At 33.2% G+C, this 19,953-nt stretch overlaps 1 protein-coding gene and 1 long non-coding RNA gene across 3 annotated transcripts in view; one reads left to right on the top strand and one right to left on the bottom strand.

The window, feature by feature from the left end:
- LOC123559244 (uncharacterized) overlaps nt 1-19,953 on the bottom strand; it is a 42,255-nt gene that overhangs the window by 3,698 nt on the left and 18,604 nt on the right. The gene's annotated exons all lie outside the window — the stretch shown is intronic.
- LOC128557235 (putative inhibitor of apoptosis) lies at nt 987-10,721 on the top strand. The gene is made up of 4 exons (XM_053544411.1): nt 987-1,115; nt 3,787-3,987; nt 9,455-9,695; nt 10,254-10,721. The coding sequence occupies exons 2-4, from the start codon at nt 3,811-3,813 to the stop codon at nt 10,364-10,366; spliced, it is 531 nt and encodes a 176-aa protein (XP_053400386.1). The 5' UTR covers nt 987-1,115; nt 3,787-3,810; the 3' UTR covers nt 10,367-10,721.

Consider the following 19,953-nt stretch of genomic DNA (forward strand, 5'->3'; position numbering starts at 1 on the left):
TGCTTATATAGAAAATCTTAAACACTATGTACATAAGCTTATAATTATTAGCTACATAATTTTGATATCTACAAGAATCTTAATAAAATTGTGTGTGAATGTGTATTATATAAACCACATATAAAATATATAAACATATTAAATCAAATAGCATACTTTGAAACCTATATATGCATGGACAATGAACATTTTAAATCATCATCAAAATCTGTGACATTTCAGGGATGCCTTACAACTGAAATAGCGTTTTCTTTCATAATGATTTTCAAAAAAAAAATAGCGTTTTTTTGAGGAATTTCATATTCTGTCTCTATTTAGATCTACAATAGACAGAAGTGTACAGAAAAAGAAGGAAAAGCTTTAATATGCAAATATATTCTACTGACTGGAAATTTCCCATCATAAAATGCTATTATACTGTCATAAAGATTTTGAAACTTCTGTTTCAAAAATATGTTTTGTTACCATGCTTATGTCAAAAATAGTTTTTATATAGCCCTGTCTCAAGTTATGATATATTACAAACCTACAACACTATTGTCTTATAAACATAACAAATTGGTTATTCAGGAAGTCTGGGGGTTGAAGGTGCTGCAAAAAATGTAAATTAAAAAACAGGAAACACAGTTCAAACTGAAAGTGAAAGTAGAATTTACTGATATATACATGTTAAGGATCATAAATGGAAATTATACCTGACAGACCAATAATATTCGTAGCATATATACACAAGTAGCAGATACTTTCTATAAAGGTCACCTTGTTTAGTTATGCTTTTTTGTCTTAAACACATGTACCTCTAACTGTTCACATTCTACCTTGTAGAAATGTCAAACTTTTTTTTCAAACAGAATTTTTTCTCTAAATTTGTTTCTGTTGTATGTCTAACATACTTATCTAGGTACTCTGGTTTATGAAAACTAATTACCTTTTATATTTTTTGAAACATTGTATTTTTTGTTGTTTTTTTTTTGACAGGGTGGCGTCATAAGTCGGGTGAGATTATCATGAATTACAGCAATCTTATTCACCTAATTTACTTCCGTCATATTTAAGGCCGATTTTGTAAACCAGATAATCAGTATATTGGATACCTGAGCGCTTTGAGTATCAAGGTAAATTATATCTCAGTTAATTACTTTGTTCAGTTCAAAATATTTTTTATATTGGATGATTGGAACACACGAGTTAAATGCTAATGAAATATCAGTAAATATTGATGAAATAAAACTCATATTTTCATCGTATTTTTTTTTCACTTGAGTGAAACATATTTTCTACATTTTCATCTATGCTTTCATCTATAATTTCACTGCTTTTCCGGAACAACTTTCGTATACATTTGTACATGGGTAATGATAACTGGATCGTTTGAAGAAAAAGACTGACTATGAATAATAGCATAAACTATTTCTCTGTCTTGCAAATATCAAGATATATTATAATAAATAAAATGATTATTGTCAGTCTGTCGTTTATTTTACCCTATATGTACGAGTTCACGACATTTAAATCTCATCAAAGGTACCCTACACCGTAAAGCGTCCCACCAGTTAAGGAAAATAAAAACACCAGAATATGTCGAAACGATCGGGAACTGTGAATTGTACGCAACCCGTACAGCTTCCTTTTCATGTTTTATATCTTTGTTGATACTAAAATAGAAATGTAGTTTTTATTTCACTTATTTCTAAACCAAGATTGTTTTTGACTGCATAAAAATGTGTTGCTGTTGTTGTTGTCGCTATCTCTAAGTGGAAACAAAAGACATTTTCAACCAATTTCGTATAAAATAAATAGAAAATTCAAGAAGATTTCAAGGAACATTGTATACGAAAAATATCACATTTCACGACTGGCGTATCATATTTCCATTGTGGCTACGTCACTCGTAAAATATGTCATCTTCCATTCGATAAAACTAAAAACCGTGAAAAAACTTGAATATCCTCATGTCAGCTGAACACATTGAAAGGCGCTTACGTATTATACGATATCTCGTCAAGGTCAGTAAGTGCATAAGTGGCAAAGCTATTGGCAAAAAGCCATCGTGTTGTTTAACTTTGATAATTATAGTAAAACACGTACTTATTTAGACTGAAACCTTAGGCCACTCCAAATTGGTTAATAAGTCTCAGCATTTTTTTACAAAAAAAGACCAAGCGATCGGAATTATTATTTATCCATCAATTTTGACATTTTGATATGCAGATGAATTTTTCTTTGAGCGAGCGAGGTATCTTTTCTATATTTATTTCATCTTCTTAATGACATGTTTCCAAATAATACCACCGTGTAGCGTACCAAGGACTATGAAAGTGGCATACATTTGTATTTACAAATAGTCTATAAACGTACTTTTAATTGTGTGAATGTTTAGATTATAGTGAATTGGATCTGTTCGAATAACATATGTTCTCAAAATCATAAGTAAAGATTAATTGTCTTGCTTACGGTATACATAAATAAAGGCCATTTGTGAGTTTTAGCAATTTTTCGCCGACTAGTAATTCAACCGGATGTCAAATCTGCACATGCCAAACTCGCAAGCCTTGAAGTCTTAATAGTTCAAGGGCCAGCAGCGTCTTCACTACATCACCCACCCCTTGACCTTTCTTTCTTATGAAACCAAATAAAAATTGTTCGACAGGACAAACTCTTTCAAAATAAAAAATGTTCCAATGAAAGAACTCCTTTGAACTACATATTATTTCACTGTTTCCATGAAATTCATTAATTTTTCAAATGGCAACCATATAGATGATAATTAATTATAGCCTGGTCAGTTTTGGTGATAAAACAATAAAAATGGCGAGGACAGCTGCACATTTCATTACCTATAATGAACATAGTCAAACGGGGTCTGCTATTATTTGCATAGTTACGATCTATGCTTCCAAAATCATCGGATAGGTTTTATTTACTATCACAACAACAGTCATTAAGTGCCGCGTGACGGCTAAAAAGCATCACCGTAGTGTTGCTGCAGTGTTGTTAGATTATCTGGTCCTTTCGTATCGTGGAGGTGTTGCATATTTCATTTCCTCTCATTAACAGACTCAATCAAACCAACTTTGTCATTTTGTTATGATCATTTCTGTGGCAAAATGTTTTCAGCAACACTCAGTGTCCAGTATTTTCCTACAAGTATTTGTATAATGACTAAGTACAGTGTGGTTATTGATTATAATGTTTTGCAATAGTTCAATCGATAATTAGGATATATAACAATATTGTTAAATGTTACAAACCCTTAACTTAAAGTAGTTTCTTCATTCTATATGCATCAAGTTGACATGTCTTTCTAATATCTTTGTTTTCTAACACTTAATATTATTTACATTCTTGAGAGCTTCTTGCAAATTTAAGTCTAAAAATAATTTAAACTACTTATATCAGGAAGGTCTAATGAGTACAAGATACATCTACAGTAAAATATTACAAACTGAGGAAAACCTTATCCTGTTCACTAGGAATTTTTGTTTGATGTCGTGAGAGTAAAATCAATCCGTGACATAATTTGGGTATTACACTAGAGTAATAAATCTTCGACATTGTTTTAAACGGAGATGGCGTTGGTCGAATTGACTTGGTGCAAGTGGAAAGTTGATGTTTTAGTAGGAGAAGGAAGCATGTGATGAAAAGAATATCACATTCCAGTTGCGTAGAATTAATCGCATACTCGGTAGAGTTTGGCATTTTAACATTTTATTCAGCTCGTTTACTAAATTTGATATGAAAAGACGCTTATAGTCTATCCTGTATTAATGCGTTGTTCGTTTCTAGGTTTATCGTAATACATTATGAAACATGGCCGAGGACCAGACGGTGGAGGATGGCGCTATTCCAGAACCAGATTTGCCTTCAGTGCCATCTGTTGATGGAACAAGTGGAACCTCCTATATATCGTTACAGAACCAAAACACAAACACATCAATTACAATAAGACGTCCATACATACAGCGCATGTCAAGAAATATAATCATGGTAATTAAAACTATATTTGTTTTAAAGACATACTACTACAATATAATAAGTAGGTTTATAGCATTTGTATTGTAGAATCTAATCACATTTTATTTTTTTACTTTTCTTTGTAGCCCGCCCGCTAAGCGTAGTAGGGACAGCACAGATCTACGGAGTGCGGGGTCATGAGTCCGATCCCCCGGCGAGCATTTGTTCTCCGTGACGATTTGATAAAAGACATTGTGTCTGAAATCATTCGTCTTCCACCTCTTATTCATGCGCGGAGAACAGGTTTGTACTGGTACAGAATCTAAGAACACTGGCTAGGTTAATTGCCCGCCGTTACATAACTGAATTCTTCTGAGAAACGGCCTTTAACTCAAAACAAACTAAAACATATATATATATAGGGATGACTTCGAATATTCGTTCATTACACGAATATTCGAATACTGTTTCACTATTCGAATATTCGGAAAAAATATAAGATCATTTGAAATAAATAAAAGCCAAATAAAAGAACCAAAATGTTCGTTTACTAGTATCTAATTTGCCAAATCCCGCTTTCATTATAAATTCGCGCGAAAATGGCTTCTATCTTTGTCAGACGTGTCATTTTGTATATTAGCGTTCACTATGGTGATGACAGTGTACCCTGTAGTTAATATCGCTAATTGCTTACCTTTAGAAAATTTTAATGGTCACAAATTGATGTAAATCCTTTAGAATTCGCCTTGTTTTCGGTAGGGGCGAACCGTGTGTAATTAAAATGATCAAACATCACTTGAACTAATTACTCGGATTTCAATCAAAGTCGATAAAAGACGTATTTGAGTAAAGAAAAATGCCGAAAAGTGTTGAAAACAAGTCAAATGGGATGCATATCATTTTTAAGCATTTCGTATGGCTAACATTTTTTTTTAAAGTCAATACTCAATTTTCAGACAAAGAGACGTAGAAGTTAAGCGAATTTATTTTCTTTATATTACCCTTATCCCACCCTGCGGTGAATCTACTGTCAAAATGCAAGTAATGCCGCCTGTCGTTTTGAAGTATTTCACGCGATCGGATATGAGAAGTCGGTTACGTGTCATATGTATGGAAAGACTTCACTTACGCGAGGGCTACATCCCTGTAATAAATAAATAAATAAATTCTGTATAAATTATTTGTATATAAAGGCAAATAACGAATATTTTATACTCCAAAAGTTGAACAAGGGATGAGAACGATTAGTCAGTTTTAATTCGTAAATGACTGAATTACTTCTGGTGTAAACGAAAGTAGAATTAATGCATGTTGCTGATTAGGGTATGAAAAACACGTAGGATTTTGAGCTGATTTGTTGATCACTTGATGACCGAATATTCGTTCGGAAGGTTGACCGAATATTCGAATACCAAAAATGTTATTCGTTGCCATCCCTAATATATATATATATATATATATATATAGAGAGAGAGAGAGAGAGAGAGAGAGAGAGAGAGAGAGTATGTTCAAACAGTGTCAAAAGATTAATTATAAAACCAAGCGCTTTCGGCTTTTTAAAAAGCCTTTTCAAGGGTAGCATAAATCAAAACAATACAGCAACGGCGTAAATTCCGCCTTAGTGTATAGTTCGATATATAAATGCTAAATGACCATATCGATCAACAGAATTCCCTAAGACCAGGTTAATTGATAACAGATGCCAGGCATCTGTTACGGTCATTGGAAGTAGTTATCTAAAAATAGCACACTATTGATTTGTTATCGCATATTCTGCTAGGAGGTCACAACCAGTTAAATAGTTTTCCCTATATATTCTATATAAAACTGACATTTTTTAAAGAGCTACAAACATAGCTAGACCCATTTCAGAGAACAAATCCTTACCTCATTTTAAAGAGTTATGATAAAACTGATATAAAATGAAGAGAAAAGTAGGGGTCATGTATCTTCTAAGAGGGATTTCTCTGGTCACATTTGCTCACTGTAAACTGACATCAAAATCACACTGCTGTGACCTGGAAATACTACTCATACTAAAATTGAGATTCACTTCACCAAATACAACCTGATATCCCATCTTTCCTACCAAAATGTCACAAATACATCCACAATGAAATAGGAATAGAAACTAGCTTTAATTTAGACCTCTGTTGCCATGCCAAGTGAAAAATTAGTGTTCAAATACCTGGCAGCCATTACGCGACTAGACTAGATGGCTCCCACGCTGGTTCCGTTAGTTTAGTTAGGCCTAGGAGAGCAACATGTGGTATTTTTTGAAAGCAGAAAATAGCGGTGTTATAAAAATAGAGCGAGTTCGATTGATTCCCTGTGTTTTTCCTGAAGATTTTGTTTGTTGGTTTTGGGTTTAACGCCGTTTTTCGACAGAGAAAGCAGCGGAAAAAGAAAATCTATGATATGATCGAGGTTAATTACATACTATGTCCGATTGCCTGAAGTTATAAATGAGATTTATATATCTACTTAAAATGAAATATATACAGGGGCCGTCGGAAAATATATTAATTTAAAGATATCATTTGTACACTAGTCTAGTTTTACAAAACAACGGGGCTTACTGAAACATTATTTGTTGAAAGGGTTCTGATACAATTATTGTTAAATGCCGATGATAATTTACAGAAGAGTCATATAAAGTGTTTTTTGTCTAGAGAGGGAGCTGTCTGGTTTGTTGGGGGAATGTTTAAATTAGCAAAACTTGCCGATATAAAAGTAAAGGTAGAAAATAACGCAGAGCAGATAAAATGTAAATTAGAATTTAAATACATTATGTTATTACTGGTATTACGGCTTGTATTAGAATTTTATACACTCAGTAGCTTCATCAACTGTAGGAAGATATTAAACTACTTCAAAATGAAAGTTAAATTAAACTTTTTAAAATTTTAAAATTCTAAAACTTGTAGACGAATAAAATTAGATTAAAATCTTAAACTATAAATCTTGCTAAATGCAGATATCAATGTGAAAATTGAAAATAACGCACAACGGCCTAGATAATAATAATAAGCAGATGGCAAAATTTTATTTTAATTTAAACATATTTTATTGCCAATATACACATTTATTTTATGCTAACTGGTGAAATACTGAAAACAATCAGTGAGATATTTCTCTATATCACTCACAGTGCCGAACTTCTTTTTTTTCAGATAAAATTATCTCCCTTGAAATATATTATTAAATAACTCCCTTTGTTGCCTTTATAATTGCTGGTATCCTATTATTATCCTAACATTCAAGCCATGTAGGAAACATGTACAGCTAGACATTCCTATATAGGACAGGCTAGCTATAATAAAATTTGCAGAAGAAATGATATTATAGATCTAATGCTCTAGAAATGTTACCTTCAAAAGTGGTTGCTTGGCCTTGCCGTTAATGTAGCTGATAGATACGTCTTTCCACTTTTTCGTCGGTTCCTCACTATCGTATGGTAGATATTACTGGCGACAGCACATTTAGTTGGTTGTTGTCTTAGTTTATTATCACAAGACATCAACTCAACCTTACGTAATATGTCAGCATTTTCGTCGAAATTCTTCCCCACCTAGCCAGTTGTGTTCCAAATTACATCCCTATTTGTTATGCTATAGAGCTCCTAGACCAATATTTCCATTAAATCCATGATGATATTTAATTCTGCAGCTTGATTTCCCAAGGACTTTCGGATATTCCCCAGTTGTTTACGTTTTTCGGGTTGTTTTTTTAATATCTGACCTTCAGCGTTTGTAAACAAAGCACTTTTAAATGTAGTTTTTGTTTTCAAAAACAAAATGGCGTCGTGTTGATTTCACGGACCTAATCACCAATATTCAATATCAATGTGCCTGAGTGTCCATGGTAATTTAGCGGATGCATCATATGTAACACGGTAGCCTAGATAAATCCTAATATCCTCATGAAGTATTGGTTTTATTTAAACATGTTAGCATGTAATAAACAGAAAGTTCATTGATCTTCACCAATTAGCATGAAATAAAAAGAAAATTTGTTTGTTTGCAGTGTGATATCGAAATATATCTTCACCGATAAGGGAGACAATTCTGATATTTTCACTCAGGCGATCTATATATAAACAGATAACTACGTCAATTGTACATATAATAGGCAAAAGGGTCGACCCACAAGTTCTCGCAACATTAGTAACATATTTAATTTAAAACAATGACAATTAATCACCGACAAGTACATGTGTGGTAAATAATAAATTTACAACGTTACAGCTACAAAAAAGGAAAGAAAACAAAAAAGAGTTGAAATATGTATAAGGTACAAGTACATGTGTACTTATATAAACAAACACCTTTGTGACTAGTGGCAGTGTATAGATAGATGTAAGAGTAAAAATGATGCAATTAATTTGCATTAACATGTACTACATTTGGGAAAAAAGAACTAAAAAAAGATGCAATTCAATTGCATCAACATGTACTACATTTGGGGGAAAAAAAACATAAAAAAGAAACAACTGGGGTCTTCACAATAATAAACTTACATAATTATATATAAATAAATTGAATAATATTGCCTGCTAAATATGGCGAGTCTCAAAAACGTTTGGTTGATTTTATGTAATGCTAGACTGAGCAGAATATTTTGCAGTTGTCTTCATATGACAATTCGGAATTACCAACTAAAAGAAGTTGGGTATTTAAAGGATGAAATTGCCTTAGATCGTGGAAAAGTTTAAACCTTTCATTTGTATATTTCGTACATTCAAGTGAAAAGAAAATGTATAACGTCTTCAGTGTCTTCTTGAAAAACATTGTGTTATTTTGTAAAATAATTAATTATGTAGGATCTCGAAAGTTGTTTTATTTATTAAGGAAATAGTCTATACCACTTTAAAACATAGAGAGAAAAACGAATGAAACATAAGCAAATTGAGTGTCCCTTTAACAACCGTGCTTTTTAGTAGAAATATGTATTTTACTCCATTTGTCCCACTGTGCGTAACTATTTAAGAAAGGGAGCGATTTCTTTCATTAAAAGTTTATGTTGTGGATTGATATTTTCACAAAATGACTGGAACATGCATATAAGATTATGTATAGCTGAATATGTATAGACTATGCTTCCCTTGAAAAAGGCTTTTTTAAAAAAGCCGAAAGCGCTCGGGTTTATAATTAAACTTTTGACACTGTTTGAACATATATTTTCTATCTTTAAGTTCTTGTATCCTTACGGGATCCAGTGTGTTTGAAAGGGATTTCGTTGATGTTTTTTTCTTAAATATCTCACTATATATATATATTAATTCTGCAACATCTGTTTTTGTTTATGAGACGATATTTTGTTCTTTTATAATATTTTAGATTATTTATGTTTTCAGTTAAGTTAAATTAGATTTACGTTGCATAATTGATTAACGTCGTCTGACAAATGAAGTGTGTCAGTAAATATAATCGTTTAGTACATGAACGTACACTTATTCAAGAGGAATCAAGGTAAATCTGGAAATCATACATAAATACAGGTAGCACCAAGAGCTGATGATGATAATGAAATAAGCCTACATTCGGAGCATATGCAAAATGTCCATGGAGCTACTGGGACAAACTATATTCTAATGCATGAAATCCAAGACAATATGCAAATTTACCACATACCGGAAACTAGATTAGAGGCGTATATTAGCAGATTAAGGACATTTCGTGATTGGCATGTACCTTTCCTAGATCCAGAAGTTCTTGCTGAAGCAAACTTTTCCTACACAGGTACAATACTGTTATAGACATTTCAAATACATGTAAATTATAAAATGTAAGTATAAAATGCGTGTTTGAAAGAAATAGACACAAGAGAGTCAAATTCAATCTTACTAACGAACAAGTTAATAATTAATCACACTCATTGTTACATGTATTTCTTCAAATTAACTGAATGTCGCTTTTTAAATATGTAGAATGTAGTAAAATGATAACTCACTAATTGATAGTCGGAACATTTATTATTCAGATTATATCAAACAGAATATCCTTAGGAAACATAGAATGCAACTATGAAAATGATAGCAGAATTGACTGATGAGGGGTGTTGAAATGTGCAATACTCCCGCGTCCTGCTCAAGAGGAACATAAAAGAACACTAAAGTAGTCGTATTTAAAGAAGTTTTTGTTATAAATGTGCAAAATATTTGCTTGTATACAATTGCTTTTACATCTTGCATAAAAAGGGATATTTTTACCATGCATTTTGTTTGTTTACATTTACATCATTCTGGATTTGACAACTATTTTTTATTGATTTGATGTTATCTTGAATTTCGTTTAAAGGTATGGGCGACACTGTAAGATGTAACGAATGCGGAGGAGAATTGTCCAACTGGCAGCCAGGAAATGATCCCAGACGGGAGCATTTAAATGCGTTTGGATTCTCGTGTGATTAAAGATACCATATTATACCCTGCTATTGAACAGTGAAACCTTTGTGTTTTTGTATTGATCAGCTATGTGCCAAAAACTACAACATTTAGTTAATCTAAAGGCACTGATTCATACATACAAATAAGTGTAAAAGATACGATCAAAACCTACAAAATATGCTGCATTTCATTTTGAATATGTATGGAACATATCATACTTTAATGTAATTCTTGTACTTGTAAAAAATATTGTGTTGGCATAAAAATATGTTAATACATACAATCCACGTTATAACCAAAATTGGTGTTTAATCGTTAAAAAGATCATCACGTATACGCTATGAAGCTTTCACATCTGAATCATTAAAATTATATATATTTAAGTGTTGAATTTGAACAACTAGTTTTTTGTTAAAAGATATTTTTTTGCGTTTAATTAACTGCGATAAGAAACTACACAAACAACGCGCTGACTTTTATTAAATACTCATATTTCGTATTACATTTTGACCAAGTCGTTAAAATACACAAGTATCCAACCTGTACTAATGTACTTATTTTCTTCTGAATGACTTTGATTGTGTCTGACGGAACAGGTGGAGGACTTTGCGTATGTTAGGGCTTCACTTGGCGAGGATAAATTTTATTTAGTAATATACTGTCCTGTGACTTTGGAATATGATGGGGGTAAGAGTGAGGTTAGGTGAACAATATATCGGTTTAAGACCCCCCCCCCCCCCCCACACACACACACACACACCCACACCCAACCCATCCCAGTAGTGGTTTTGCTACTGATCGTTCCAAGGCGGTGCCCCGCTGTATTTCTTTATTATTTCTTTTTGTCCTAGTGTGTTTGATTTGTGTGAAAGTGTGTGTTGGTCGTGTGCGCGTCCACGTGCTAGGATAACGTTTGGGGAGGCTGCGTTTTTAGAACGTGGGTGGAAATTCATCATTGTTGGTTCTTTTTGTCAGTAAAAATGGTTTTGTAAAATGCTTCAGCAGCATTTTCTATGTTATACTAAAATATGTTTGAAGATTTGTATCTCTCTATCAGTAATCTTCACGATTTTGCCATACTTGAAGTTTTGCGCTAAAGGATTTGTTAATGTATATTTTTTAATCATATTTTGTTTTAAACGTATTTGTATTTGATTAGCCTTTAAACAGATGAGAAATCAAAATGTAACTATGTGTTATAAATCCTTTAACTGTGAATGATAACTTGATCCTACTTGATATGTTCCTGTAATTCAAGTTAAATTTTGTATTTATTCTGGGTAAATTGCCTTGCAATCTGGAAATACTACGGCGACTTGTAACACCTAGCCACAGAATTTACATAAATAACAGCACTGCACTTTGCTTCACTAAATTGTAGACCTAGTCTCAAATTGTGTCATTGTGATATCTCTGCATGCTATCTGTATTTTAGTTTCACCAAATTTGCATTGTTGTTTTTCAAATTACGTTTAGGATTTAATTTCTTTAATGATAAACGTCTTAGAAAACATTGGAGATGTATTACTTGCTGCTAGTTTACAACAGAGACTATCAATTAATTGTAAATTTCAGAGATAGACATGTATAAACCGTGAAACGTTTTATAATTTTAATAGAAACCACGAGATGTTTCAAAGAATGTTTTAAGTAAACAGATTTTGCTAATATGACAAATCGATACAATTCCGTTAAAACACAAATTCGACTTCACGTGAGGCCATACAGGCGCCAAATAAGACGAAAAGACAGCTACTTAATTTGATCTAATAATTTATACAAAGGATGTTTCAGAATCAAATTATATAAATTAACAGAATGGTGTTTCCCTTGATTCGCACACACTGAATAGGTTATTAGACGCGAAAATAAGTCATAAGACGTCTACATGCTCCCAAGTTATTCCGCCCCGTATTTTGACAGTTAAGACACGGTTACGCGCTGACGTCACTATATTTGGCGATAGATATTTGCCATGGAGTAGTGCTTCCCTATTCCATCTATTTGGTACAATAGACATATTAGAATCGAAATGATATATAGCAGAACCGTATTGAAATATATCGAAACAATACGAATTTGTTATACGCCGCGTGTATGATTCACTCGGGCAAGGCCCTCGTGCAATTATTTCTCTTCGTATTGTTTCGATATATTAAAATCTAGTTTTGTTATATATTATTTGTTGAATAAAAGAGAATCACAACTTCAAGGGATGATTACCTGTGGTCAGCATTTATCCACCTACTATTTTAAAGCTAGTAACTAACATAGACCGTATACGGAGAACGATCAATAACTTAAAGTGGAATTATACGCATTTTACAAGTAAAAATACAGCACAAATAAATATGTGTGTAAAAAGGGTCAAGGAAATTATAGTTTTTAACCCAGTATACCAAACTCTTCCTGTTACCATAACGAAATAATAACTTTTTAAATATGACTTTTCTTTTTTTTGACTGGGGCAGTCTTTTTAAGAAAAGTCAAACTGCTTGCAGGAGTTACTTCCCTTCAACCTCTGAAATCTCTACTTATAGGTAAGGGAGATCATTGCGAACAAGACTGAAGAAATGAACTATTATTTTATAAGTCCGAATTCTTCATTTCTAAAGCATCACTTTCAAATGCTTATGCGGCATTATTGTTAATTTAACACATTTAAATGCACAGCAACCGAAAACTTGCTTTTATAAAACATTCACCAAAAACACACTACGTGCTGTAAGATGCGCATAATGCCACTTTAAGAACGATAAAATGATATACAGGGCTGACATGCTGACATGTATAGGAATGTTCTGACGCTACACCGGTAGCACATGTTTTTGAAAAGTGTGCAGAAGAAAATAAATTATTTAATATTACTGTGCATAAGAAACATTTGGGAAAAACGATATATTTGTGTATTAGGGTGTATTGTTTGCGCTGAAGTTTAAAGAAAAGAAAGTGCATACGTGTAAAGGACAATATTGGAGGCAATACGTTCGCCGACAGGAAGGCCGGGTATATTTGTATGGTAACACCGGTTGAGAAAATATTGTCTCCTGTTTTCGTGGGGCAAACATTTGCAATTTCATGTCTTCAGTCATGTGTGATAAGTCATTGGTGATGGAGAACATTCATGAACATGGTTCTGCTAGCGCTGCCACGAATCAAAAGGTTCAAAACCTTGAAGATAGTGAAATATTCGTGAAGGAAGTCATGTCGACGGGGTTGAGTGAGGTATTTACACCAAATAAGCGAAAAAGAACGAATTCAGCACCAGGTGATGTCATATTGAACACTGAGAATACACCAGTTGTTAAAAAGAAAAAGGTAGCTGGAGATACAGAAGTGACAGGTATCATTCATGGAAAAAATGAAACTGTTGTGGTTGCTGACGTAAGTGAACCAATTTCTGGGAAACCAAATTTTGAAAACTTACAATTACCTGATCTAGCTAAAATGATTTACACTATGAGTTGTGAAATGAAAGTGATGTCTGTGAATACGCATCGTATGAACACCGACAAGCGCAATATGGTAGATGCCGTGTACAACAAAATAGACACAGTAGAAAAAATATAAATCAGCGTATCAAAGATACGGAGCAGAAAATATCGAATAGTGTTGACAAGCGATTTAATAAGGAGATTGCAAACTAACTTGAAAAAGTTTGTTGAGGATAAGGCAGGCGATATACGAGCGGAGCTATGTGACAACATCGACGATGCAAAACAGTCAGTTGAAGATATTCAAACAACTCTTTCAGTTATGCAGTCATGTATACCAGCTAGAGATATTTCGTTGAATATAGTGATTCGCAATGTCAATGAAACTAGTCAGAAAATGTGATGGAAAAATTGATAATATTTTATCCGATGGTATGAAGACTTCCATGAAAGTAACCAAAGCAGAGAGGAAAGGTTCATCTGAAACAAACAACGCAGAACCACGAGTAATAGTGGCATCCCTTGACAATTAAAATGACACATCAACCGTTATGAAAAAGAAATTCCTTTTGAAAAACAATAAAAAGTATGAAAAGGTTTATATTCACAACGATCAATCAAAGGAGGAGAGAAAATCATTGACAGTGGTAAAAATTGATGATCTTGAGCTACGTGGCTCAAGAGTTATGTTTAAGAAAATCAATAATTCAGACTCTTAGAACGACAGGCAGGACGAGAGAAGAAATTCAAGACAACAAGAAAGGCGTAGTGACTCTCGTAATTATGGAGGCTACAGTAGTGCCCGTCCTAACAGAGGAATCAATCGTAGACGTTAGGAATGAACCTGCGGGTTTTGGAATGTCAAAAGGTGGAACATTGACAATTTATCAGATAATAGTATTTTAAGGGAATCTTGTCTTAATTATCGTAACTGTGATATTGTTGGTGTTGCTGAAACACATTTGAAAAATGATGATGTTTTAGATATTAATGGTTTTACATGGATTGGTCATAATAGAAAACATTTGCATAAGAAATAAAAAAAATGGCTCCGGTGGTGTGGGATTTCTTTTAAATAATACTCTTTTAAATGATTTTAACTATGATGTTTTAGATCAGACTTATGAAGGAATTTTATGGCTAAAACTTAAGTAGCAAGTATGATTCAAATGTAACAATTTGTGTATGTGTTTGTCACTTACTACCTTATAACTAAAAAAGACTGGTTGATGTACATGATTTTTATGATAATCTTATGTGTCAAATCCATATGTATCAGTCAATTTCATCTTTATTGTATATTTGCGGTGATTTCAATAGTCATTGTTCAGATAATCTTGACTTTATTCCAGGTGTTGATAACATTCCTTATAGAGATGTTATAGACTTCTCTCAAAACTTTATGGTTCTTGTCTAACAGATTTTTTAATAGACACAAATTTATGCATTTTGAATGGTAGAAATACAATTATAAATGATTTTACTTTTATTATACGCCCGAAGGGACGTATTATGTTATGACGCTGGTGTCCGTCTGTCCGTCCGTCTGTCCGTCTGTCCGTTAGCAATTTCGTGTCCGCTCTGTAACTCTTGAACCCCTTGAAGGATTTCAAGGAAATTTTACACAAATGTTCACCACACCGAGACGATGTGCAGAGCGCATGTTTTGGATGTCTCGCTTCAAGGTCAAGGTCACACTTAGGAGTCAAAGGTCATATCACTTTGTTTCGTGTCCGCTCTGTAACTCTTGAACCCCTTGAAGGATTTCAAAGAAACTTGACACTAATGTTCACCACACCAAGACGACGTGCAGAGCGCATGTTCCGGATGACTTGCTTGAAGGTCAAGGTCACACTTAGGGGTCAAAAGTCATGTCAGTTTGTTTCGTGTCCGCTCTGTAACTCTTGAACTGCTGGAAGGATTTCAAAGAAACTTGGCAGAAATGTTCACCACATTGTAACGATGTGCAGAGCGCATGTTCCGGATGACTTGCTTCAAGGTCAAGGTCACACTTAAGGGTCAAAGGTCATATATGACTTTGCTTTTTGTATATTGCTCTGCATTGCAGTGCTCTTGTTTTTATTTGGCAGATCTCTTTTTTGTACTTACAATAATTTTTTTTTTGAATTACTTCCCTTTTATGTTACTATAAATAGCTTATTTTGAAACTTTTTTATTATTGGCCGTAGGGAAAAACCGAGACCACTTTTCTGTGGTACAACATGGATGGTACCTCCAATTTTAAGGTGTATTTTTACATACCTGTACCCGATAAGGATTTTTTTGTAGACTTTGAATATTTTTTTGTGGACTTAGATTTGTTTTTTGAAGTTTTTCTTTTGTTGTTCCAGTCCTTTGGGGCTACAACAGTCAAGTTCTTAAAATTTTGCTCCCATCCTATGATGTAAGCCTTCGGGCGTATATTGCCCCGCTTGGCGGCGCTCTTGTTGGTCCACAAGGAGTATCTGTAGTTGATTTTTGTCTTGTTCCTTATGCACATTTGTGTAATTTTAATGAATTTGAGGTTATTAGAACTAAAGATTTAATGACAGATACAGGTTGTTTCTCAAAAGTATATGCAAGTACAGTTAAACCTGACCACTCATTTTTGAGGTGGATATTTTCCTTTGATGTTTGTTTTGATGAAAATATTATAAACACTAAATCAATATTTGATACAAGAAATCCTCCTGTAGATTTTTTTTAGCAGGATATGATGTTGTAAGTGGTTTAAATAGTGTCATAGATAATTTAGAAAAAGCAGATATCAATCAGCAAGTACTTTATTTCTCAATATGACCAACTTGTGGAAATTGTCCACAATGAAATGTGTAATAAATTACAATGTAGAATAGTGAGATATACATCCTCAAAACATACTAACAAAAGGCACCGAAAAAATAAGCCGTGGTGGACAAATGAATTATCTGATTTGTGGACTGAAATGAGTAAAGCTGAAAAGGAATGGTTGAAATGCAAAATTAGTAATAACAAAATATTTAAACAGGTCTATATTGATAAAAGAAAATATTTTGATCGCCAAAAGAGAGCATATTAAAAAGGCTCAAAATGATATTGATAACCTGTTTGCTGTTAAACAAAACGAATTTTGGAAACAAATTGGTAAGATAGGTATTGGTAATGAGAGAGTTAAAAATATCCCTTTTGAGACAGTTTTGTCTGACGGGTCAATTTGTAAACATCCTAGGGTTGTGTTGGACAAATGGGCGTCTGACATTTCTGGCCTTCTGAATACAGACGATGGGAATAGTTGCTCTAATTTTGAATTTTATACAAAGGGTAATGAAGCTGATGACTCTGTAGGTTTTAACCCGAATTCAGTAATATCGGTTGAAGAGACATTTAGAGCTATTTCTCAGGCGAAATCTGGTAAAGCTCCTGGTCATGATAATATACCAGTTGAGTTATTAAAAAATGATTCGGCTCTTTATACTCTTACTGCTGTTTTTAATCAGTGTCTTAATACAGGTATAGTGCCAACAGCACGGTCCAAGAGTATAATAACACCTGTACCAAAGTCATCAACTTCAGACCCAAGGGACCCACTATCATACAGAGGCATAACTCTTGCACCTTCAATGTATAAAATTTTTTTTGTAGTATTTTAAACGAAAGAATTACTAAATTCTGTGATCATGAAAATATCCTTCATGATGAGCAAAATGGTTTTGTTAAAAAAAGAAGTACGATAGATCATGTCTATACACTTACGAATATTGTAGAAACAAGGAAATTAAAGAAACAAAGTACGTATGCTGCCTTCATTGATTTCAAAAAGGCATATGATAATATCCCTCGGGCTAAATTATGGACAAAACTACAAGAAACTGGTTTAAATGGCAAAATTCTAAATTCTGTCGTTTCTTTGTATAAAGATGTTCAGTGCTGTAGGTTAAATCGCTTCGATTCTCCTTGGTTTGAAGTAAATTGTGGCTTGAAACAAGGCTGCCCGTTGTCGCCAATACTTTTCAACTTGTACATTAATGACTTGGTTACTGCTATTATAGAAACAAATATTGGAATCACAGTAAATGACGAGTTGATAAGTATCTTATTGTTTGCAAATGATGTTGATATTCTGGCTGAATCTCCAGAAGATTTACCAAAGCTACTAGATATTTTACATGTTTTGTGTATAAATATTAGTATGACTGTCAATTGTAACAAACCAAACATAATTCATTTTAGAACACCTAGTTGCGTACAAACGAGTACTGCCTTTAAGTTGGGAGCATTTCCGCTACATATTGTACATAGTTACAGATACCTTGGTGTTTTACTAAACGAATTTCTAGATTATACAGAACTGGCAAAACATGTGGCCATGTCAGCTGGTAGAGCACTTGGTCTTTTATTTCAAAATGTAAAACTTTTGGAGGTTTCAACTTTTCAACATTTTTAAAACTTTATGATACAATGGTTTTACCTGTTATATGTTATTCAGCTCCCATTTGGGGCGATAAATCTTACTCGTGTATAAATTTTGTTCATAACAGAGCCATAAGATATTATATATGATACCAAATGCAGCTGCTGTAATTAGGGACATTGGCTGGAAGCCAGTATTTGTTAAACAATGGGGTGCAGTGGCAAGAAAGTACTGTAGATTTTTTAAGATGCATGATTCAAGATTAAATAAAAAAAGTTTTTAACTGGGTAAAAGCATCATCCAATATTAGATGTAAAAACATCTGTCAAATGTTTAGTAATATGGGCATTGTTGGTATAGATAATATACATTTACAGCATTGTACTAAGACTTTTGTGGACGGGTTAAAAATAAGCTTTTAGAGATTGAAATTGATAAATGGAAACAATCAGTAACACGTGATGGGTCAGTAAGAGGTAAAGGTTGTAATAAATTAAGAACATATAAATGTATAAAAACTAATTTTGAAACTAAATTTTATGTTGAAGAGTCATTACCATTCCACTTCCGTAGTGCTATGGCAAAATTTAGATGTAGTGTAGCACCCATCAGAATAGAAACAGGGAGATATGAAAATGTAGACGTAAATGAACGAACTGGTTTCAATTGTTCGAATTGTATTGAAGATGAAAAATATGTTCTACTAAATTGACTATTATATTCATCTGTAAGGGAGGAATTGTATACACATAGCAGACGAAATTTAAATGGTTTTGATAATTTATCTGATGAAGAGAAATTCTGTGTATTATTCACTGACACAGATATAGTAAAGTAAACAGCCAAAGCCTGTTTTAATATTTTAAAGTATAGGAAAATTGTATTGTATAGTAAGTAATGCTAATATTTTAACATTGTCATTTGTAGTTTAGGAAAATAGTACGAGGGAACATTGAACAAATCTACAAATATATATCAAATCTTACCTGACACAACTTACATACTATAAATGATTTATTAACAATACTTTTGGCAATTATTTTCTGTTTATGTCTTACGTAGTTTATAGCTCGGCTGGGTCGGCATCCACGTCGGCGTCCTAATTTGGTTAAGTTTTTACATCTCAGCTTGTGGCCATTAATTGAAACTTCACTTACTTATTCAATTATCACCCCAAGGTGATAAACTGCCTTACATTGCACAGGTTCCATAACTCTGTTTTGCTTTTTGCAAAATTATCCCTCTTTATCAACTTATTTTGTTTTGTTAAAGTTTTATATGTAAGCTGGTATTTCAGTACCCACTAATGGGAATGAATTGAAACTTCACACACTTTTTCATTGACTTAGCAGTTTTGTTTTTGTATGTAAGCTGGTATCTGAGTGGGAATGGATTTAAACTTCACGCAATTGTCCGTTGTCATGAGCTGATATGCATTGTGCAGGTTCCTTAACCCTGTTCTGCAATTTTACAGGTTATACCCCTTTTCTGACTTTAATATTCCTTCAGTTGACAAGGCCGTCGAATAGTTGAGCGTTGCTGTCCTCCGACATCGCTTATTAACTTTATTTGGTCACATATAGATTCAAAATTTCTGTATAACATCTTAGACACATAATTTCCCTACAGCAAATATCTGCACCTTGCCACAGATAGATTCGCAGTTTCCTCATGCTTTTCAATGTTATACTTTTTTAATTTTATGTAAGTAACCTTTTGAAGGTATACCTACATATAAAGATTTTAATAGTTTTATGTTGGTGACGTAGTCATCTTAATAGATATTA

Source organism: Mercenaria mercenaria, chromosome 5 (assembly GCF_021730395.1).
Source record: "Mercenaria mercenaria strain notata chromosome 5, MADL_Memer_1, whole genome shotgun sequence".
Lineage (NCBI taxonomy): Eukaryota > Metazoa > Mollusca > Bivalvia > Venerida > Veneridae > Mercenaria > Mercenaria mercenaria.